At 44.1% G+C, this 24,828-nt stretch overlaps 1 protein-coding gene across 1 annotated transcript in view; it reads left to right on the top strand.

Annotated features, from left to right (window-relative positions):
- PITPNC1 (phosphatidylinositol transfer protein cytoplasmic 1) overlaps positions 1 to 24,828 on the top strand; it is a 242,669-nt gene that overhangs the window by 97,501 nt on the left and 120,340 nt on the right. The window contains exons 2-3 of the mRNA XM_060251998.1: positions 4,883 to 5,031; positions 18,742 to 18,830. Of these exons, the coding sequence (XP_060107981.1) occupies positions 4,883 to 5,031; positions 18,742 to 18,830 (238 nt within the window). The remainder of the gene's footprint in view (positions 1 to 4,882; positions 5,032 to 18,741; positions 18,831 to 24,828) is intronic.

Here is a 24,828-nt window from a genome sequence, read left to right as displayed (position 1 = left end):
GGAGGGAAGGAAGGGGGGAGGGAGGGAAGGAAGGAAGAAAGAAAGGAAGGAAGGGAGGAGGGAGGGAAGGAAGGAAGGAAGGGAAGGGAGTGAGGGAAGGAAGGGAGGGAAGGAAGGAAGGAAGAAAGGAAGGAAGGGAGGAGGGAGGGAAGGAAGGAAGGGAAGGGAGCGAGGGAAGGGAGGGAGGGAGGGAGGGAAGAAAGGAAGGCCGCCCCCCCGCTTTCGGCCCCCTTACCTGCTTCCAGGGCGGCGGAGAGTCCTGCGGCGGCGGCCTCGTGGCGAGGGAGGGAGGGAGCTGCCGGCGCTGGCCTCTGGAGGCCTCCAGGGACCAGCGCCGGCTGCTCTGCGGCCTCTCCGCGGCCTCCGCTGGTCCCTGGAGGCCCTCCAGAGACCAGCGGAGGCCGTGGGGAGGCCTTCGCTGGTCGGCGCTGGTCCCGGAAGGCCTTCCAGAGGCTCCGGAAGGCCTTCCGGGACCAGCGCCGGGTGCTCCGCGGCGTCCCCGCGGCCTCCGCTGGTCCCTGGAGGCCCTCCAGAGACTCTGGAGGGCCTCCAGGGACCAGCGGAGGCCGCGGGGAGGCCTTCGCTGGTCGGCGCTGGTCCCGGAAGGCCTTCCAGAGGCTCTGGAAGGCCTTCCGGGACCAGCGCCGGGTGCTCCGCGGCGTCCCCGCGGCCTTCGCTGGTCCCTGGAGGCCCTCCAGAGACTCTGGAGGGCCTCCAGGGACCAGCGGAGGCCGCGGGGAGGTCTTCGCTGGTCGGCGCTGGTCCCGGAATGCCTTCCAGAGGCTCCGGAAGGCCTTCCGGGACCAGCGCCGGGTGCTCCGCGGCGTCCCCGCGGCCTCCGCTGGTCCCTGGAGGCCCTCCAGAGACCAGCGGAGGCCGCGGGGAGGCCTTCGCTGGTCGGCGCTGGTCCCGGAAGGCCTTCCAGAGGCTCTGGAAGGCCTTCCGGGACCAGCGCCGGGTGCTCCGCGGCGTCCCCGCGGCCTCCGCTGGTCCCTGGAGGCCCTCCAGAGACTCTGGAGGGCTTCCAGTGACCAGCGGAGGCCGCGGAGAGGCCTCCGCCACCGCTGCCGGCCCCGCGCGCGGGCGGGGAAGGCGGCGAGTGAGGGAGGGAGCGCAGGCGCAGGGACGCTCCCTCCCTCACTCGCCGCCTTCCCCGCCGGCGCCCGCGGCCCACCGCCTTTGGGGCTGGCTAAACCGGGACCTTTAATGGTCCCGGTATAGGCAGCCCGGGAGCCGGGATTGGGTGGCCAGAACTGGGAATGTCCCGGGAGACCGGGACGGTCTGGCCACCCTACCCCTGCCCTTCTCCACATCCCCGCTTTAAAAGTGGAGATCCACAACTTTTTTTTTTAGCAAAGAGAGAGGAAGGTGGGTGGGTGGGCAACCATGAGGCCCTGTCCACTGCAGCTGAGTCCCACCCCTAGCTCCCAGGAGCCCCAATTCATGCCTGGATGAACTGGGAGGGGGTGCATCTGCTTCCTCCTTTCAGCACTGCTGCCACTATGAGTGAGAAAGATAAATTCAGGGCCCCGGGTACTTTGGCTGGGTGGATGTATTCTTGGTGTTGGGAGTTGCTGGGCCAATTTTAAGGTTATTTTAGATATTAAGGTGTAGTGATATAGGTACTTGACTTTTGGATTAGTAAACTTAGTTGTTATAGATATATATAGTAATTAATAAGAAGGTACATTTTATTTATAGTTTAATTCACTGCTATAATAGGCATATAATTCATTATAGAGAATATTTTATCGATTGCTTGAAGTTTATTCCTTAATCAAAGGTGCATCGTATTTAATTCATTGGTACTAGGAATAAAGTGCAAGTGCATAGATGGTTTCTGGATACCATATTGTTTCACTAAACGTGCAAGGATTAAACAATAACATAAAACAAAAGAGAAAAAAACTGGTTTGATCAAATGGTTCCATTCAATGTTGACCAGCCCAGCCAAAAGAATTCAATTCTTTCTTTTCATCCCAATTTGCTATTCAAAACACTGCCCATCCTGAAGACAGAATCTCAATCTTCCCACTCCTTTCTTTTATGTATTGTTTTGATATTGGATACAAAAGTGCTGTTCCACCATGTAACAGTACTTAATGGAAGTACAATGGCAATTTCACTGGTAGACGAGGATGTTTTTTGCTGATTCCTCAGTGTAGGTTATCACTCTTTTCCTAGTTATTGCTTGCCCACCAGAAGCAGGGTTTTTGAAGGCTTAGTGGGCTGCAGCAGGAGAGGGAAGATGGAGAAGATCCACTCCACCAGCTTCATTGTATTGGCTATGCTTTGGTTCTAACCGATATTTGTTCATTCATTCATTCATTCATTCATTCATTCATTCATTCACTCTCTCATTCACTTTATTAGCTTGTGAACTGATAATAGGTACTTCCCTTATTTTTTTAATTGTACAATCCGTAGCCTTGTGTTTAAAATTCTTTATATATAGAAGCAACAGTATTTCGAGATTGAATTTGCCCAAGTTAATCGAATATCAGTTAGTAATTTATAAGGAAAGGTGTGTTTGTGTGTATAGAGAACAGGTACATACATGCATAAATGTACACCACTTGAATCCAGCTTCAGTTTTCAAAGTGTAATGCCAGCTCAGAAAATTTAAAATATAAAAACAGGGATGTAGAACAAGATGAGATTGTCTGGGCTTGGCCTTGCATTCTGACCTCTCCGCTCCCTGCTGCTGTTTGGGAGTCTTGTTCTCAGCTGTGTTGAAGAATTTTACCTGGTTTCCAGTGGCTGCCCTCTCCCAGTCTTCCTCAAAGGCTGTCAAGCCTTTTTCAGCTTGGGTAGCCAGAGCAGAATTGAGTCAGGGTAGGGCACCAGCTCCCAACAGTATACTATAGTCTGCCCTCTGAAAGATGCCATTTTCTCCAGGGGAACTGAAGATGTTGTAATTCTGGGAAAACTCCCAGACCTGTAGGTAAGCAACCCTACCATAAAGTAATATGTAGTCTGGCATTACCTAAACAACAGAAAACAATTTCTCTTGCACTCTTTCCACATGCACCTCAGCATTTTGCAAGAACATTAATTGTGTAAGGAAGGTTGCAGTACAATTGGTGGATACAGTAGAAGTAGCTGTCAGTTAACAAGGTTAATGCTGCAGCATAAACTTTTTTTTAAAATAACACTTTGAGGCACAATTCTTCATTATTTATAATGAAATTATCTCAGCTATGAACCAACAAACTACTTCCAGAAACACGGTGTTCAAAAATTAACTGTGATGTACATTTGACATATATCTTTTGCTGTTTATTGTGTTTTCAAATTAGGATTCTTGTTTCAAGGCTGCTAAAATATTGCTGAAACTGGCAGTAATAGAAGTATCTTGTTTTATGTTCATCTCCATGATCTCAGCTAGTGTTACAGACCTAGAGTAACACTGAAAAAATGAATTTAACTTGAGTTAAATTGAAATCAGAGTCCCTTCTGAAAGTTAAGAAATAATACATTTCTGTACATATATTGTATCTGTATGTGCAGTTTACAACTGATGTCTTCTTTGAAAATGTGCTATGTTTATGCTACTGCCAGCATGATGTAGTGGTTAGATTGCTGGACTAAGATCTAGATCCAGGTTCAAATTCTGACTCTGCAGTGGAGGCTTGCTGAGTGAACTTAGGCCAATCTTACAGCCTAACATATCACACAGGACTGTAATGAGGATAAAATGGAAAACGGGAGAATTTTGTAAGCTACTTGGGCCCCCAGTGGAGAGAAAAGTGGAATATAAATGAATAAAAATAAATTTCAAAAAAGACTGGGTTCCATTCATCATCACAGTGTTCATCCCCAATTATACTAATTGTGGTTCTCCTGGGATTTTCAAGATCATTTGAAGATACATGTTTCAGATTATTTTACTCATTTAATTCTCTAAATGAAGGTATTTTGTGTCAATTTCAATACTCACTTTTGTTTCAAATGTCTTAGAATTTTTTAAGGTTTTCACAGCCAAAACCTGTTTTTAATAACTTCCATTTAGACTACTTCAAATATTGCTTCAGAGCCACTTAAGAAAATGTCAGATAGTGCATTCCTGACTGAACGTGATACATTTGGCAGCAGAGCATGGTGGCTTGTTTTCTACCACTACATTCACATGCGTTGTTACTGAATCATTTGCCAATATGTAGGGTTGCCAGGTCCTGCCTGGCATCTGGTGGGGGAATCCTGGCTCTGTTCCAGGATGTTCTTCGCACCGGTGTTGGGGGAATGCTCTAGTTTTTGAACAAAACTCTATGGTTTACAGCCAATTTTACCACAGAGTTTTACTTGAAACTAGAGCATTGCAGCACAATATCGGCGATATAATGATATCACTTCCAGGTGATGTCATCAAATTGCCTTTTGGGCCAGTTGGGGGTGGGATTTCCCTTCATTAGCTGGCTGGTCAGCAGCAGGGAAGCACTCAGAAAAGTGGGGGTTCTTCCACCCCAGCAGTAGTCTGACAACCCTACCAGTATGCCAGATGTTGTATCCTCCATGTGTTTGTGTTCTTGGGGCCACTCCAGGTAGTATAATAACTTTTAAATGTGTATGTTTAAAGAAGGCTGTATAAACACTTGCTGTTGTTAATTTTTTATTATCAACATCTTTTCAGCCCTCAGGATAATGGATTTTACTTTCATAGATGACTTTTAATTATGCTAATTTGGATAAGGGCAGAGCTTTTTTTGTGGTGGTACTCACTAAGTACTGGCACCTTTGTGGGAGGGGGAATTGGTGGGAACTTGTGCAGCTGTCAATATGAGTACCAGCACAAAAATAAAAAATGCTGGATAAGGGTATTTATGTGTTTTGATGCTTTTATAAAACAAAGATTAATCATTTTACCTCTTTTTTTGCTTTGTAGTACAGAATTGGACAGCTTTACATGATCAGTAAACATAGCCATGAGCAGAGTGATCGTGGAGAAGGTGTAGAAGTGGTGCAGAATGAGCCTTATGAAGATCCAAATTATGGGAATGGTCAGCTGACGGAAAAACGAGTTTATCTGAACAGGCAAGTGTTTCTGCAAACATCCTGTAGTTGCATCTTCCTTTAATACTATGTGCAGAAGAGTTTTAATATTTTGTAAGTAGACATATTCCTCTGCAGTTTAGCAGCTTCATGAAAAAAAACAACAGAAAACCACTATCGGTTGAACAGAATTTTGCTTTCATTAATAGCATGTTCTGTTGGAAAACAATGTGGTAGAGACACAGGCCCTGTTCATAGCATGTTCTGTTGGGGAAAAGTGTGGTAGAGACACAGGCCCTGTTCACACAGCGTGTTGAGTATGTGTTAAACTGACCCGGTTCTGTTCCAAATATCTTTGTTCTGGATATTATCGATCAGACTGCCATACTGCAATTCGATTCACTCGCAATGAAACCACACAATGGCACCATGCAGCTCTTTTTTCTCCAGTTTTATGCGCATATGTGTGCATGCACATAGGTCAAAACATTATGTGGTTATGCAGTTATGCGCATATCACTAAGTAATAAAAAAAAATGGTGACTGTAAACTGGATGCCTGAGGCTCCTTTTGCTCCAGGACAGCCTTCAGATATCTGGAAGTTGGTCGAAAACTATCCAGATGGGGAAACTATGAGGTGAAACTGGAAAACTCAAAAAACACCGCAAAGGAGCAGGTAACAAAACACTCCGGTTCCGAGAAGGATTGGGGGGCGGGGCTACTATGAGTTAATACGAGGAGGTAGATATTGCTGCCTAATCAGCCACTCTTAATCCGGTATGAAACAGCAGCAACAACTGATTATAGCGTGCGTCTGAACAGCCCCACAGAGTACCAAATCACACAGTTTTCTTGTGTTCCATTTAAGGCACAATTTTCTGAAATGTCTGTGTTTGCCAACTTATCATTAATTAAATTAATTAACCATTAATTAAATTCAGCAGACTGCTTGTGTTAACTCACAACTGAAAACTCTTCATATACTAGATTAGTTGGTATGTATGCTAGCCACAGGTGTTTCTCAAGAGGTGAGAACGTACAAGAGCAGCAACACTACCCATATGTGGTTTCCTTTGGCTGTGTTAAGTGCTGGAGACCAAAATCTTTGTAATATTTAGGGCAGTGGGTCACAAATATACCATCAGAACAGAAGTGAAGGCAAAGAGTCACGCCTGTAGTTTGACAGAGGAAAATCTGCAACCCGAGGTTATTCATTTTCAGCCACGTCTCTATTCTCTCTGCTGACAGTTTTCACAGAGCATTCAGAAGTGACTGGCAGCCTGAGGCATTTCAGTGTTTACTATGTTGTTTTTCTTTCTTTTAATACCCCCCTAATTAGTGGCTAAGCAGCTGCGACACCAGTGGTAAACTGGTCAGTTGTGCTGAGAGATAACTGGGCCAAGGTCAAAGGTCTACGTTTGAAGTAGAGGGCATCTTAACATGGGTGATTCCTCTCATATTGCCAGTAATTTTGTTTGTTTGTTTTTTTGGCAAAGCAGAGATGGCAAGCTGGAATCCACTGTATATTGTGTGAGTAAAGTGCCATCAAGTTGCAGCTGACTTATTGCTACCCCAGCAAGGGGCTTTCAAGGCAAGTGAGATGCAAAGGTGGTTTGCCATTCCCTTCCTCTGCAGATTTTTCCTTGGTGATATGTCTTTGAGGTACCAACCCTGTTTGGCTTTCAAGATATGACAAGATTAAGCTATACCATGCTGCCTTCCCTCCCATTAATTTTGGACTCATCCACAAAAAAATCCCAATAATCACACTCCCCATCCCTTGCTCATCCCCCCCCAACCTTTGACATTTCTTATTAGACAAAGAATAGGTACCTCTGAGTACTTACTTAGCCAGTTTTCGGTGGTTTCCAGACAGGGACAGGCTAGTGTTGTTTCCCCACTGCTGGTGTGGCTGCACATACAGTGCAATGACAATTAATTTATTAAGTTTATTTACTTAAATTTCTCTCCTGTCCTCCATCTACACAGCAGGGCTCAGGGCAGGTTGCAACAACAATGAACAACAATAATTCCAACAGTTTTTTAATATTAAAGCATAATTACAAATATAGAACTTACAATCCAGATAGTGATGTACCAATTTATAAGAATTCAAAAGAACTATCTGTATGAATGCTCAGCTCACTGAAGTCCTGGGCAGATGGGTACCTCACATAGTAATTAATGCTAAGTGGAGGAGGGAAGGGCCATTGTAATTGGGCACTCACTGCCTCAATTGTAGGCCTGGTGGAACAACTTTGATTTGCAGGTCATGCAGAACTGTAGGGCCTTGATCTCATTTGGGAGAGTGTTCCAGCCGGCCAGAGACAGAGCCCAAAAGGCTCTGGCTCTGGTCAAGGTTAAGCAGATATCCTTTGAGCTGGAGACCACCAGCAGATGTTGATGTGCCAAGCATGGGGGTGGGATACTGAGAGAGATGGCCCTGCAGGTATGTTGGTCTCAGACCACAAAGGGCTTTAAAAGTCAGTATCATAACCCTGAACTTGATCTGGTACAACGGGGCTTCCATATGGCAGGTTTCCCCACTGCACCCTCCCCCAGTCCCCAACAGTGACCATCTGCCCTCCCATGGCCCATGGGCTTTTTCATTCTTTTAAATGGGCAATTTCATATATTTCTATTGATACACTAATATAATAATGTGTAACAGATTCTATGAATTCCCAGCTTTTATTTTTTAACGCTTTCTCCCTGCAAATCTTCTGTACATTATTTAACAAGCTACTTATTGCATAATACATTGGATTAACAATACCCCTCAAGAGTTGTATTTTCTTTCAATGACTGTCCATTTTAGGGCCCTCTAGTGCTGAACAAGTGAAGTTGCCTTTTACTGTCAGACCATTGGGCTATCAAAGTCAGTAATGGTCAATATTATCTACTCTTTTTGGCAGCCGCTGTCTAGCATCTCAGGCAGAGGCATTAAAGAAGAAACAAAGATGTGTTACTCTGCCTTTAAACTGGAGATGCTAGGACCTTAGACCTGCTGTGTGTGAAGCAGATGCTTTACCACTGAATCAATATGGTGAGGAAAGTGCCATGAAGTTGCTGAGTTATGGTGACCCACAGGATTTCAGGCAAGAGACCAACAGAGATGATTTGCCACTGCTTTCCTCTTTGTAGCAATTCTGGGCTTTCTTGGTGGTCTTCCATCCAAGTACTAACCAAGGCAGACTCTGCTTAACTTGATCAAGAGATCAAGCTAGCCCAGATTTGGCTTTACATTAATTTAGGATATAGCATTTGCTGAAAATGGCTTGAACATTGAATGGCTTGAACATTTCAGCAAAAGGAATATGATGTTTCCTTGTATAACATTTCTTCACTCAGAATAGTTTTGGGAATTCATTACTTAAAAGAAATTCAGTACACTAACGGTGTTGGTCAGAAATGACACATCTGGATGATTCACCAAGATAGATGACTCATTCGGAAATATTGGCAAACTTAAACAGTCTTGAGCTGTCTTCTTCAGAAACCTCTCACTGTTTGCCTTCTGTTCCATTTTTTTCAAATGCCATTGGACTGCATTTCACTACCCAGTATGGTTTCGAATCGTGGGTTTTATACCGTCATCACCTGCGACTCCTTGAGCGCTTTCATCAGCGCTGCCTTTGCACCATCCTCAAGATCCACTGGAGTGACTTTGTGACCAACACTGAAGTCCTCAAGAGGGCGGAGGTTACAAGCATCAAAGCACTGCTGTTGAAGACGCAGCTGCGCTGGGCAGGGCATATTTCTAGGATGGAAAACCACCGCCTTCCCAAGATTGCTCTGTATGGCGAACTTTCCACCGGCCATCGAAATAGAGGGGCACCAAAGAAGAGGTACAAGGGCTCCTTGAAGAAATCCCTTGGCACCTGTTGCATCAACCATCACCAGTGGTCTGACCTAGTCTCAGATCGCAAAGCATGGAGGCACACCATCCACCAGGCTGTCTCTTCCTTTGAGAACACACGCATAGCTGGTCTTGAGGACAAAAGGAGATTGAGGAAGAATCGCACTGCTACAGCACCAACCCCAAATCAGACTTTTCCCTGCAGCCACTGTGGCCGGATCTGCCTGTCCCGCATTGGTCTTGTCAGCCACCAGCGAGCCTGCAGCAGACGTGGACTACTGCACCCTTCTTAAATCTTCGTTCGCGAAGTCAAGCCGAGAGAGAGATGGTTTCAGGCTGGTATTGAAAGTCCTGCACTAATGCATCGTTTCCTTTAAGTAACTGAAATTGCTTAGGATGTGAGTTAGCACTAAACTTGCCTCATTGTGCTCTGCAAGTGGAGTCTATTAATTCCACAGCTACTGCACTGCAGGTCTAATTAGTGCATTTGGATAAAGTAAACCTTTTCTTCAGGTTACATTCTGCCTTGCAATGAACTCTAAAATCTAACAGCTTCCAATATCGTTTATGATTCAACTCAGGTTGAACCCCAAGTTTCAAATAACCCATCTTTATTTGTAAAATACAAGCCTCGCTAACTTCAACTGGTTTATAATCAGTTTGTTCTTTTAAGTTGTCAGGTCTAACCAAAAGTCTGAGGTGCTGGGTGATTTTCAAACGGTGTTTTGACTGAGGTCTCTTGGTACCTATGGGGGCTCTTTGGTGAGAATAATGGCAGACAAGCCTCCATGGTAGATAATTTTCTACCATTATTAGGGATAAACTGAAATGTGACTGGTGTGGCACCCCCTATTGATGCCCCTACCTGGCGGGGCTTCAACCATGATGGGAGAGGGTCCGGGGAGGGGGTGAGCCGAGTTGCGTCACACAGTCACGACCTCCATGGAGGGATACGCTCTCAGGCACTCTCATTCTCTCTCTCTGCCTTGGCCTCAGCTTCCTTCTCCGCTACTTCCTCCCCAACCTTCAGCGTTCCCTCCCCCTTTATTGCCCTCATACAGCTGTTCCCACTTCTGTGCCTGTCTCCTCTTCTTCCACCATCCCTTCCATCTCTCTCCCTGCTATCCCATTGGTGCTGCCCTCTTCCTCTTCCCTCAGGTCCTGCCCCCCTGGTAACTTGGTCCGTGCTAGGTCTGGGTGCGGCGAGGCTCACGGCTGCACCATGTTAGCCCCTGAGCTGGACACCAGCTTCCGACTGGGGTGGAGGCTCCTCCCCTGCCCCTCTGCTGTGCTCGCCTCCCTCGGCAGCCACGTCCCGAGGCCGCTGGGCCTCTGTGGCTTGGTCGCATTGCTCTGCTTTGCCCCGCCCCTTCCCTCTGGGACTTGAAGATGCTCCGGAGCTCCGCACCTCCACTGATACCCCAGGATGCCCACCTCCAGCAGCCTTGGTAGGTGGGTCTGGCTGTTCCGGGGGTGTGACGGGGCCTACCCTGCTGGGGCCACGGCCTGGGGGGCTCCGGGTTGCCAGAGGACTGGAAGAGGCCAGGATGTTGTGGCCCGGACAACTGGGTAGATGTTAACGTGACTTCATGATCACAACAGGATTGGTTGGGATGACAATCCAAGGAGTGGTGCTGGAGACAAGGGCTGCAAATACCAATGAAGAGGCACAAATAATAATATTGAGGCACAAAATAGGGTAAACAGTGTCCCTCCTACCTTCCAGGGAACATTTCAGCTCACTTTCATGCAACAAATCTGGCACAGCTCTGACCACAGCTAGTTTTCCTCCTACAGTGTTCAGGCACGGAAGAAAGTGTTACATGTTCTATTTGGGGTAAGAGTGAAGCCATTATCCGAGACAAGCCTTTTTTTTTTTTTACACAGACTGATTATGTCCTTTGAACCATTCCAGGAATGTAGCTCACTGTTACCCAGGTGGCCCATAGCACAGAATACTGTAATAAACACATTTTCAACAACAGCAATTCTGGCTGGTTTGGTGTCAGGAGGTGGCCTAATATGCAAATGAGTTCCTCCTGAGCTGTTTCTACAAAAAAAGCCATATTTGAAACAATGGTGACATCAGGGGATATGGCCTGATATGCAAATGAGTTCCTGTTGGGCTTTTTCTACAAAAAGCCATGACGACGGTGATGATTAAATAATTATCTATTAGTAAACATGTAAGAGCCAGTCTTTGACAATAGCCAAAGAAATAGAAAAATAGTTCTTGTCAATAAAATTGAGGAGACAAAAGAAAAGCAGCATATGAAAATACAATTTAAGTGTCATATCTAAAATAATCTCAGTATATTTATCAGTGCTTGTTAAAAATACATGACCTGTATCAAATAATACTTTAACAGATGTTCCAGCATATCAAATATAGCTTTAAATGTAGCAACTAATTTTGCATAGTGTGTAAGTAACAGCAAAACAACATATGAAATACAGTTCTTCTTTTCCAAGAAAGGGGGCTATTTACATCTTTCTCTAGTTACTTTCCCCCATGGATGAGATCGTCTTGTACCACTTGGAGTTTCTCCTCAAGATATACCACAGGAGGTAGAGCCAACCACAAATATCAGGGAGAGAATTTATACATAACTGTAATAGTAACTCTTCAATCAGGCAGGAGCTCTGTTTAACAGGATGCCATTTTGAATTAGCATATTATTTAAAATTATTTTCATGCATGAACACAGCTTACCTTCAGTTATACAGTGTGAGCAGTATATGCTTGTGTTGTGGTGGCAATTACTGTCAAAATAACTGTTAAAAATCTGCACAGCCGATCAGTGGGCAAACAGAAGGCCTGCTGAACAAAAGCACCATCTGGTCCCATCCATGTTCTAAAAATGCTTGATGGACACCAGAAAAGGTACTGATGGGTACCATGGCACCCAAGGCACAATGTTGAGAACTGCTGCTCTGCTGCACAGAGCTGCAGAATCTCAGAATGCAAAGAGGTACAGTGGATATTTAGTTCAATCTCCAGATCCAAATTAGAACATCTTGTATCTTAAGCAGGGGTTTTTTTTTAGCAGGAATGCACAGGTTTGATGTCGGGGTGTGGTCTAATATGCAAATAAGTTCCTGCTGGGCCCTAATCTTAAGCATTCAAATGAGATGCCTACCCACTTTATGTAATTCATTTTACCTTTCTGTTCTTTAAAGTCTTTGGTTCTTTTAGTAATCTGAGACTTTTTCTGCACCACAGTGTTGCCGTTGTTTCTCAGCAAGTTGAATTCCCAGCAGATGCTCTGACTTTGTGGCATCCCTTCCACAAAAGGGCATTTATTGGGGGAGGTGGTTCTTAAATTCAGATCTGACCCTCTGCATGTGTTTCAGACTTCCTTTGAAAAGAGTCGTGCAACCGTATTGTCATGTACTTCATCAGTGACGGAGCCTCTTTTTTCGTGCATGTGCAGTGACATTATAACACTGTAAAAAAGGCTGGGTGTATCATGGGGAACAGCATGATTGCCGCCATGGCCAACGATTATTGAACCAGATACATAGATTCATAAAAGTGTTATTCAGTAATTATGAAACGTTCTAAATGTGTCATCATGTACTTCTTCAGCGATGGAAACTCCTTTTTGCACACATGGAGTTGTTATTGTATTCATTTTCTAGGCCGCCTTCCTCACGCAGCAGGCTCAGGGTGGGTTAAAAAGATTTTTTTTTAAAGGGAGTCCTGTTCCACAGAGTGGGTTACACTATTTATACAAACCTTAAAATATAATGCAATCCTTAAAATCAACCCATTTTTAAACAATACTAATATAGAAAGACATTAGATGGTATCAGCTACACAAATGAATGAATCAGAGAAGACCATGGCTGTGTGTAGCTGCAGATGGAATGATGGGTAAGTAGATGTTGGTCAGAAGAGTGCAAGGCCCTCTGGGAGATATATGGAGAGGGACAGTCCTGCAAATATGTTTCATAGGGCTTTAAATGTTAAGACCAAAACCTTGAACTTGATCTGGGAGCCAGTGCAGCTGGTGCAGCACCAGATGTATTTGTGATCTCAGTAGTTTCCTGTAAGGACATGTGTAGCTGCATTCTAGATCAGCTGCATTTTCCGGATCAGTATGAAGGGAAGCCCTGTGTAAAGCTAGATACAGTACTCCAGCCTGGAGGTGACTGTTGCATGGATCACTGTAGCTAAATCAAAGGGGGAGAGGTATGGGACCAGTTGCCTGGCCTGTTGCTATCATAGCATTGTTATAAAAAAAAAGTCTGGATGTATCGTGGGGAATAGCTTGGCTGCCACCATTTTAAAGGTCCCAGTTTGGTGTAGTGATTATGTGTGTGGACTCTTATCTGGGAGAATTGGGTTTGATGCCCCACTTCTCCACAAGCATCTGCTGATGTGACCTTGAGTCAGTCACAAGTTGTCGCAGAGCTGTTCCTCTCCAGTTTCTGTCAGAGCTCTCTCAGCTCCACCTACCTCACACGGTGTCTGTTGTGGGGAGGAGAAGGAAAATGAGATTATAAACTGCTCTGAGATTCCTTGGGGTTGTGAAGGGCAGGATATAAATCCAATCTCTTCTTCTTCTTCTTCTTCTTCTTCTTCTTCTTCTTCTTCTTCTTCTTCTTCTTCTTCTTCTTCTTCTTCTTCTCCTTCTCCTTCTCCTTCTCCTTACTCACAAACTAAAAAAATGGCTGGCGAAGATTCCCGCTGGCAAAGATTCTAATGAAAATAGTATTCATGGATGGGTAATTACACGGAGAAACCTCTATTAAACCTCACTGCTAATTTTGTCCCTATGTTTTAATACAGTGACATTAAATTTTTTAAAAATTAGCATCGTAACACAATAGAAATTATGCTTAAAAATAAGTCTGTTGTTTGGAGGTCTTGGGGGGCAGGGTATACATGCAACACTGATGCCACAAAGGGGCATCAAGACACAAAATTCAATTTCAAAAATTCCACACTTGAAAACTGCACGTTTGTGCCTGAAGGGAAAAAAAATTGAGGGAAAAGTGGATTCGGAAAACACAGGCTAACGAGGCAGTAGATTCAGAGCTACTTGTGAAGCAGCCAAAAAATTGTGCTGGAAGTTTTACAAACATTGATGATTTAAGAACACCAATGCAGTGGTTTACATGTGTGTGAAAATGGTCTGAGTGAATAGGTGAACAAATACTCCTCATTTTATATATCTGAAAAATATTCCTTCCACCTGCACATCCAAATAATATTTCTTTTCTTTAAGAGTATGAGTGCATGTGATGCAGTTTTTAAAGTGCAGGTCTGTGGCCATGGAGATACAGGTGTAAATTCCCACTTTTCTGTGAAAATCACTGGATGATATTGGACCAGTTCTCTTTCAGTCTACTCTACTTCACATGATTGTGAAGATAAAGTAGGAGAACCATGCACACTGTCCTGAACTCTTTGGAAGGAGAAGATAAATATGGTGGACAGATAGGATACATACCAAGTTCCTTCAGCATTTCCTTGTAGGATTTGCCACAGATCTTTATCATCATAATAAAGTAAAGGTAGTCCCCTGTGCAAGCACCATTTAGCCCCCCTCTTATCTTTGCAGGAAAAATCATAGAGTTGGAAAGGAATTTCAGGGTAATCAAGTTCAGCTCCCTGCACAGTGCAGGAAATTCACCAATACCTCCCTCCCAAATGAGACAGTCATCCCCCCCCCATCAGTCATTTCACATTGGGAAATAGGGTTACCAAGTCCCCTGTGGCCTCTGACGGGGGATTTTTTTGCGCACGCAATGCAAAATTATAATAATATTATATACTTTATAATAATATTGCAGCCTATGTACCCAATCTGCCAGGGATCCCATATGCTCCACACTGTACAATGGTGTTTTCCCAACAGGGCAGCTAAGCTCCCAGGCCGGGTGAAGGTTCCCTTGCTTTGGGGGTCCCCAACCCACCGTTTCACAGGGGGATCCTTGCCCAATATCGCCTGTGCAGTGATGTCATCTGGAAGTGATGTCATCGCTCCGGCAACATTGCACGACAGCCGTTCTGGGCATTTCCAGGAAAACTCTATGGTTTTCCCGGATGCTCTAGCAATTTGGGAGGGAAACTCTATGGTACCATAGAGTTTCCCTTTCAACTTGCTAGAGCATCTGGGAAAACCATAGAATTTCCCCAGAAACGCCCAGAGCTGCTGGCATGATGACATCACTTCCAGGTAGTTCCATTGAGAGCATTTTATCTTATTGCCTCTGCGCGTGGTTTGGGAGCTGCACGGAAGCAGAGAGAAGGGTGCTCCAAAGAGTGACGAGAAGAGCACAAAAGATTTGTGGATGTTCTCTCCCCTCATTGGTGGATCTGTATAATATGGCATGTAAAAGGAAGATACAAATGATCCTAAGGGACCATACACATCTGGGCCATTTGCTTTTTGAGATCTTACCGTCAGGTAGACAATATAGAGTGTTGAAGGCTAGGACAAACAGATTTAAGGACAGTTTCTATCCAAGTGCTGTGGTTAGGTTAAATGCAGGGTTATGAAGGATTATCTGTTTTAGATGTATTTAATGGTTTAAATGGTTTAAATGGTTTTATGAATGTTTAATGGTTTAAATGGTTTTAATGGTTTTAATGGTTTTATGAATGTTTATCCGTTTTAGATGTATTTAAATGGTTTTAATGGTTTAAATGGTTTAATGGTTTTAGATGTATTTAAATGGTTTATGAATATGTGTGTTTGATGTGTTGGTATGTTTGTGGAAGAGCACCTCATTTCGTTGCTCTCTTTTTGTTGAGAACAATGACAATAAATTCATCTATCTATCTATCATGCGGGTTTCCCCCACTGACCCACTGTGGGTCAGTGGATGGAGACCCCCAAAGTGGGGGGAAACCCATCCAGCCCAGGAGCTTGGCAGCACTATTGAGATCCCTGGCAGGTTGGGTACATAGGCTGCAATATTTTTATAATTAATAATTTACAATTTGCACAGCATCTCAAAGGCACTGTAGAATCAGTAGTGTAGCCATTTAGACTCATAAAATGAAGGGAGAGGGTTAGATTACTAATATTAGCAAGCAAATTCTGAGACCATTTATAAGAATGATATTCATAGTCCAGACATTTATTTTTGTGTTCTTTCTAAGAATTGGGATGTGGGGGACAAAATGGCCACATTATGATGCTGAAGCCTTTCCATCATCCAAGTATCTATGGAAGCCATAGAGGCGAAGGCTAGAGCACCACAGCTGGAGCCTCAAGGAGCTGAATTTTTGCCCTCAGTCTTCCCCCCCAAGATGCGCTAGCACATGGTGCTGATTTCCCCCATCCCAGCAGGCCCACAGATCTCCACTCTGACTGGCCAGTGGGCCATGGGCACTGGCTCCATGGAGTGGACATCAGGCTCGAGCAGGCCCATTGTCCAGTTTAGCAGCCCACCTGCCAATAAGGGTGCCCCAGCTCCCAGCAGCCCTCACTTAGCCATATGATTTGAGGGGGGGGGGGGTCGATCCACTTGTCGGCCAACCTGAGGCCTCAAGCAGCATCTGTGCATGCTCTGGGTCTGGAGTGGAGCTGACAGTTGGGTTTGTGCTGTATTAGGGTCCCTTCCCTTGCTGTGGGAAGGTAAGTAAGGTCTCTCTTGTTGGGGTGGACTGAGTTCCCAAGTGGTCTTAAGTGGTCAGTCAGCCAGCGGGCAAGGAGTGGTTTTGCATACTTTCATGGCCCAGGCCCATGTGGCATATGCCCCACCTTTCGGAGCCATCAGTACTTGGGATGGGTGGGTGCATGCAGACCCTCACTGCCAGGAAGCTTATCTGGGACTGGGATGGAGGTCATCTGACATGCAGCCATGCTCTGCAGGTGGGGGTGGATCTTGGGAAGTGACATCATGTGACCTTTGATCTGGAAGTGCCATCACAGGAAAAGTGATATCACACCCTTGCTCCTGGCTCCACCCCCAAAGTATTCTGAATTCACCCCCAGAGTCTCAAGTTGGACCTGGCAACCCTAACTATACAGTTTGATTAGAACAACTAAGAAATGTACTTATTTCATTGGAATGTGCGGCTTTGTTGTATCTTTGTTTTCTTTTTGTCTAGCACTCAGTTTTTATTACACTAACAAAGTTACTGGAGAGCTCAAGCCTGAGTAAGCATAACAGTTACAAAGTAGATTTTCTGTTTGATTCAGATTTATAACATAAAACAGAAAGGTTTTTAACTGTTTTTGACAGGATCAGTGCCCATACCTTTATAACACAGAGGAGATAAGCTTCCCCCTTTAAAATGTTTATGACAGGAAGGAACACGGTATCCAAAAGACTTCCTACCCTCAAAATACTTAAAGTTCCTAATTGACTCCCTGCCTAGCCAGCAGACACCCTAACCTTCTCCCACAACCTCCAACTCTTTCAGTTGACCAGCAGTTAAGCTCCTCCTCTTTTTTCCCCTTTTCAACATTCCAGTCCACCATTTCAAAGTGATTTGCTGAGGCTTCTGCAGAGAGACACTTGAAACTTGCTGTCACAGATCCTCATTGTGGGGAAAGGAAGGGAGAAGAAGGGGGTATAAATGAAATAAATAAAGAATAAAATGAGCTGAAGAGCCCTGATCTCCATGGCCCAGGCTGGCCTTTTCTTGTCAGATCTCAGAAGCTAAGCAAGGTTGGCCTTAGTTAGTTCTTGGCTGATAAAGAAGTCCAAGGTCATTATGCAGAGGCTACTAAAGAAGTTCAAGGGCATTATGCAGAGGCAGACAATGGCAAGCCACCTTTGAACAGTCTCTTGTCTTGAAAGACCCACGGCATCGCCATAAGATGGAGGAGCAGATAAAAGGTTGGCCACTGTGCAGGAAGGAGAGAATGATGCAGGGAAAGGTGAGAGACTATGGTGGCTGATAGGAGAAGGGAGAGAAAATAGTGTGGGCAGGGGATACAGAATAAAGTGTACAGGAGGGTGTGGTTTGGGGAGAGGAAGGACATCAGCAGTGTTTAATGCCATAGAGTCTACCCTCCAAAGCAGCTATTTTTTCCTGGGGAATTGATCTATGTAGACCAGACATGAGGTATAATTCTGGGGGTCTCCTGGAGATTGGCAGTGTTGCTCATTGGGAAGAGGTTCATTGGGAGAATAAAATAAGAAATAGTGAGAACCACCCTGAGCTCCTTGAAGGAAAGAGCAAGCTTTAAGAAGTGATGTTCTTGTATGGGAAAGGAATGCTTCATTAATTTTGGTAAAAAAGACAGTAGTATGAAAACCTGATTAGAAAGTGTGGCCATAATTGTTAGACTGCTGTCAGCCTTGTGACACCCCAAAGGTAGACAAGTGGCAAAGACTGAAGTCCATGAAATCTTGAGCAGCAAGAAATGTTAGCCTGTAAAGTGCCGCAAGATGTTTTGTTGTTCTAGTTGTTGTTAGATTATATAAATAAGAAAATTATGACGCACACACAATAACATTAAGCCAAATAGAGTCACCTAGAAGTCCCATTGTTTTCATGCCTAAATTTCCATGAAAATCAACAGGATGTTCATTAACAATTGTATAAAGAGTTACTTCAGTCTCAAGCCACCACATTAGTAAGAAAAAATATTCTCCTCACATATCAGCATACAGTTTGGGAGGACATTGGGAAGATAAAGGAAGAGGCAGTAGTGGGGGGGGGGGGGAGCACAATTTTTATTGGAATGCTGCCACTTTGTGGCTTGCAGTAGTATGAAGTATGGGAGGCAAGATAAAGTCTTGGTTCTTATATAACTACAATGTGAATACCAGGCCCATATTTGGCCTTTGGCGTGAAAATGTTGGTTTCCCTTCATCATGGTTTCCCCTAGTGACAGAAGTCACTTCATCTTCCATAAGTGTAGTCATTCTTCAGATAAATTAAGTTATTTAAACTTTTCTTGTTATCTTTCTTTTTGCAGCAAACTTCCAAGCTGGGCGAGAGCTGTTGTTCCCAAAATATTTTATATAACCGAGAAAGCCTGGAATTACTATCCTTACACAATTACAGGTAAGCTTTTTGAGTCAAGTTATTATGAAGAATGTTTTTTGAGAATATAATGTATATTTGTCCTTTGAAGCTCCTTAGCACAAGCCTGAAAGCAGACCTTAAATTCAGCAATACTTTCTGAAAAGTCCAATTTTAGCTACTATGATAATTACTATAAAATAGTTGAAACACCCATAACAAAGAAAATAGCAGATTAAATCTCTGAAATAATGACTACCTGAATTTAAGCCAAATGAACAAAGCTGGAGTCCAGTGGCACCTTTAAGACCAGCAAAGTTTTATTCAAAGTGTGAACTTTTGTGTGCCAAACACACTAGTAGCTGTTTTATTGCAAAGGAACTTCAAGAACAGAATGGAAAAGGAAACTGCTGAATCACAAGTCCTTATGAAACTTGCAACAAACATCTCCCTGGGACTCAACAAGGATATTGGCTTCTTATCTTATTACATATGCTAAACCCATTCTCACCAAATAGAATTATACATCCACTATATTCCAATGTATTTTATCTTTGAAATAGTGTATCAGAATAGTGTCTGTGATATTATGCAATATATCGGAGTAGAGATCTCTCTGACAGAACAACTCTAAGAAAAGAATGTTAGTTTTAATCCATGCTTGAGAAAAAACCAGTGGAGCATGACAACAGACTCTAAATTTATTACTCTTTACAATTAAGAAACCTAATGACAGACTCATCGACAAGGTCACATCAAAGACCCCATCAAGGACACATACTGATATTCTTATGATGTTGTCTCTTCCCCCACCCGGGTTGAACCCTAACAGGTGATAGTCCTATAAGTAAGCTTATTATTCTTTTAATCTGTTAAAAACATCTTAATTGTTCTGAACATTAATTCACTACCACCCCCAGCCACATCACTTCTTGGCCTTTTGGCTAAGGTCAAGTGTCATTTACTACCCACCCTCTATAGGTAAGTTATGTAAGATTCTGTTTGTGTTTCATTTTGTCTGAGGAAGTGTACTTGGCACACAAAAAGTTCACATTTTGAATAAAACTTTGTCGGTTTTAAAGGTGCCACTAGACTCCAATTTTGTTCAATTGCTTCAGACCAACACAGCTGCCCACCTGGACTTAAACCAAATGAGTTACTTTATTTTTAATAGGATTCAGCTATCCTATATTTTTCTCTGATTCCCCAGACTTTTCTAATGTAAAACATCTAATTCAGAGGTGTCAAACATGCAGTTCGGGGGCTGAATCAAACCCCCAAGCAACTGGCTGTCATCTGCTTCCTTCTCCCTCTCTCTTGCTTCCTTCTGCATAACAGCTTGCTTTGCAAGGCTTGCTCAACTGCACAGGAGCTACAGAGCAAAACCTCTATTTTCGCCAATGGCTGAGGTTCCTTCCCCTCCCAGTCCCCCTGGGGAAGGAAGGAAAGAGCCAGAGCTTCCTTTGCCCAGTTCCGTGGATCCCATGGGAGAAATACAAAGAAAGCATCTTTAAGACCAATGAGTGCTAACGTTTTAAGCATGTTTTAATTTAAAATATATATATATATTTGTGTTTGTCTGTGTTCTTTATAAAATTTATATCTCTGATACCTAATCTTAAATAGGTACACACATGGCCCGGCCCAATATGGCTCGGCCCAATCTGACATGACCCGGCCCAACAAGGTCTCATTTATGCCAGATCTGGCCCTCATAACAAATGAGTTTGACACCCCTGATCTAATTGATCAATTTAAAAAAATCCTAATCCCCAAACAGCAATACATAATATGTGATTTGTATCTTTGCCTTCATTCCTTGTTTTTTCCTGTTCCAATGTCTGCTCCTAATCCAGATACTTTTGTATGGCTCAACTCTATAAGCTTTTGCTTAGATGTCGGATTGAATAAAATTGTACACTAGGTCCCAGTCATATAACCCACAGGGCTCTCTGTGCTGAACTGTTACATCATAGGAGTTTCATCAAGCACCGTTGCATTCAGAGAACTGTGAGACAAGCCCAGGTCATAGAACAAATCTTTGCTGCCTTTCCCTTTCACAATATCTCCTATCCTGCACCCCACTGCACTAGAAAATCCCCAGGAACGGCATGAGATCTGATATGGAAGTGCTCTGGAAATTGCTAGAAATCACTCATCTCTCCACTTATGTGATTTCTCACCTGAGCAAAAGAGGAACTTGTGTAAGTAGGAGGATAATTTCCAACTATTCTACCTACAGCGCTCTGCACTGCATCCTATGATATTACCAAGAATCCCTGAGCCTCAGGAGCAGCTTTTTAAGAAGTGCAGAGGGTTTCCATGGAATGGAAATAATCTGTTCCATGAGTGATCATCTTGCAACTCTGAAATAAAGTTTCCCAGTGTTAGAAATTTGCTATTAGGGGAGGGAAAAGTGGGAAAGATGTGCCACAATCCCCACCTCCCCTCCCTTCCCCCACTGCCCTGGATAATGGTTGTACATACATGCTTCTCATGTATGGCCAAGGAATAGTCCAGAACAGTGACAGGACACAGAGAAGCAACAGAATTGTTTTGGCTATGGGGAAGTGAAGGAACAGGGGGAAAAAAACTAGGTGGGATGACACTTGGCATGCCATAAGTAAATGCAAACCGCCTTCAGCCAGACTATCCAAAATCCTCTCTCCTGCAATTTTCCTCATTAAACCATGGAAGCCTTCACTGTGTCTTCAGAGTTTGTGGCCTGCAGCATCAGTTTCTTCAAGAACCTTCCACATGCTCTTTTACTGGAGGCACCAAATAGACATAGTCAAGGGAGGCTTTTGATATGTATTGAGAGAATGTGTCATGTGCTAGTTTGTTTCTCCAGGATTTTCATGCCCAACTCTCTCTTTCTGAGCCAGATGATAACCAGTTTGGTGTAGTGGTTAAGTGTGCGGACTCTAATCTGGGAGAACCAGCTTTGATTCCCCACTCCTCCACATGCACCTGCTGAATGACCTTGGGTCAGTCACAGTTCTTGAAAGAACTGTTCTCTCAACAGCAGTTGTCTCAGAGCTCTGTCAGCCCCACTTACCTCACAGGGTGTCTGTTGTGGGGACAGGAAGGGAAAGGAGATGGTAAGCCACTCTGAGACTCTAAAAGAAAGGCAGGGTATACATCCAATCTCTTCTTCTTTTATGTTACAAAGTATCTGCGCATGTGGAACAGTAAAATCCATGAAATAATTTTTCGCATGAGAAAACTGGAGGGAGGCAGAAACCCTCCTCTCTTGGTCTCTTCCAAGCCTGTTTTAGTTCTCTCTCTCTCTCTCTTCAGAATCAGCTCCCTGCTGTGTGACTGTAGGGAACATGGGAAAACAAGGTTAAACAAGTGAAAAAATGTAATGTATAATTTGGCTCTCTCTATCTGCTAAATTTTAATCCTGTTCTTCCCCCAAGGAGCTCAGGGTGGCATATATGGTTCTCCTACTGATCTCCACTACATCCCTGAGAGTAGGTGATACCATACCATAGGCTGGACAGAACCTTCAAACTTTGCTTAGAGATAGCAGGGCCAGAGACTCTAAGTGCGGATTTGAACCCCAGTCTTCCAAACCCTACTGCAAAACTCTAACAATGACTTTCCTGTCTCCTCAGTAATTGCTTTAGAGGTGAAGAGAGACTATGATTACTCCACTGCAAAAACGACTATATGTGTTGCGGGATGGGGGTCTTGGGCTCAGACATACTCCATCTTTCCCTAACAACTGCTTGGGCAGGTTGTTTCTGGTCCCAATTTTCACCTGTTAATGACTGCTTTGGACACAGTTCAAAAAATTACTACTCCAGGGCCGCGGACACACCATTAAATCCATCCCTAACCCATCGCTATTATACGCCGCAGCTTTTTTACAACGAATTTCCTGATCAGACATCCCTCCATCTTTCAGTTCTAAGCAGCATTGGTCCCGTAGCTGGTTGATCAGAGGTTTCAACCGGACCTCATTTTTTGAGATGGCATTCCACACTCGTGCAAGCGCAGTACGTGGGATATTGTGCTTGGCTTTTTTTTTTAAAGGTGCCAGAAAAGGTGGGCGATCTGCCCCCTCCCCCATTTAAACACCCAGAAAGGAAGGGGAAGCCCAGGAGTTCTCTTTGCTGTCTCTCCACCTGGCAGGGAGACAGCAAAGGTGGGTCATCTGCCTCCCCCCCCCCCCCATTTAGGAAAGGTCCCCTGTGCAAGCACCAGTCGTTTTCGACTCTGGGGTGACGCTGCTTTCACAAAGTTTTCATGGCAGACCTTTTACAGGGTAGTTTGCTATTGCCTTCCCCAGTCATCTATACTCCCCCCCGCCCCCAGCAAGCTGGGTGCATATTTTACCGACCTCAGAAAGTTGGAAGGCTGAGTCAACAATTGCTGGCGCAGTGATATCATTTGGATTGGGCTCTCGCAGGGAAGCAGATGTGCACTTGCAATGAGTCGGCTACAATGGAGCGTTCAAACATAGAAAGTACGTGCAGGAGTCGTCGGAAGCATTCTTATTCCTGATTTAATGTACTATCATAAAAGTCCGTGTCTCAGTCATGGCAGTTCGGGACACGAACGAGCCAATGACCATTGCCAGATGCTGATGTTTGAACAACCGCATAAAATCCGACATGCATCTGGCTTTCATCCACGCCCATCTCATCAGTTTATGTGCGTCTGACTTCAGCCCAGTAGTGGGCGGCTAAACCCACTGTGAGCCCAGTTCTCTTCTACTTTCAACTGTCTTTATCATAGTAGAAAGTAAAGAATGGAGGAATGAAGGATCCTTTTGCCTCCCATAAGAAGAGCCCTGCTGGAGCAGACCAGTGGTCCATCCAGTATCCTGTCTCCCATGGTGGCCAAACAGTTCCTCAGGACAGCCAACAACAGGGCATGGAGGCCAAGGCCTTCCCCTGATGTTGACTCCTGACTCTGGAATTCAGAGGATTAGTGCCTCAGACTGTGGAGGTTCCCCTCAGTCACCATGGCTAGTAGCCATTAATAGACTTATCCTCAATGAATCTATCTAATCCCCTTTTAAAGCTGTTTATTCCTGTGGCCATCACTACATCCTCTGGCAGCAAATTCCACACTTTAATCACTCTCTTTGTAAAGTAGTATTTTCTTTTGTCTGTCATGAACCTTCTCTCCATCATTTTCATTGGATGCCCTCAAGTTCTAGTATTTTGGGAGAGAGAGAAACATTTCTCTTTGTCAGTTCTCTCTACCACATGCATAATTTTATAAACCTCTGTTATGCCCCCTGTAGTCATCTCCTTTCTAAATTGAAAAGCTCCAGACTCTTCGACCTTTCCTCATAAGGAAGATGCTCTTGTTCACCTTCCTCTGTACTTTTTCCAGTTCTAGACAGTGACCAGAACCATAGGCAGTATTCCAAACCATAGATCTATACAGGGGCATTACAGTATTGACTGCTTTATTCTCAATCCCCTTCCTAATAATCCCTAACATAGAGTTTGCCTTTTTCACCACTGCAGTGCACTGGGATGAGCAATCCACTACCACTCCAAATCTTTTCCCCTCTTAATTTCAGCAAGTTCAGTTTCCATTAGCCTATGCTTGAAGCTGGGATTTTTTGTCCCAATGTGCATCACCTTATACCTACCAACACTGAACTTCATTTGCCACATTGTCGCCCACTCACCCAGCTTGTGGAGATCCTCTTAGAGCTCTTCACAGTCAGCCTTGGTTTTCATCATCCTGAATGATGTTGTGTCATCTGCTAACTTACCCACTACACTACTCCTCTCTAGTTCCAGATGATTTATGACTGATATTGATCCTCGTGGTACCCAACTGTTTCCTTCTCTCCATTGTGAGAATTGTCCAGTTATTCCTACTCTTTGCTTCCTGTCATTTAACCAATTTTAATCCATAAGAGAACCCATCCTCTTATCCTGCTAAATTTACTCAGGAATCTTTGGGAAAATACCTTGTCAGAGGCCTTTCAAAAGTCCAAATATACAATGTCTACCAGCTTGCCATTATTTATGTGCTTGTTCACTTTATCAAATAACTCCAAAAGGTT

Source organism: Heteronotia binoei, chromosome 13, assembly GCF_032191835.1.
Source record: "Heteronotia binoei isolate CCM8104 ecotype False Entrance Well chromosome 13, APGP_CSIRO_Hbin_v1, whole genome shotgun sequence".
NCBI lineage: Eukaryota > Metazoa > Chordata > Lepidosauria > Squamata > Gekkonidae > Heteronotia > Heteronotia binoei.
The sequence above is the reverse complement of the archived record's forward strand: the minus strand, read 5'-3'. Positions and strand labels throughout refer to the sequence as shown.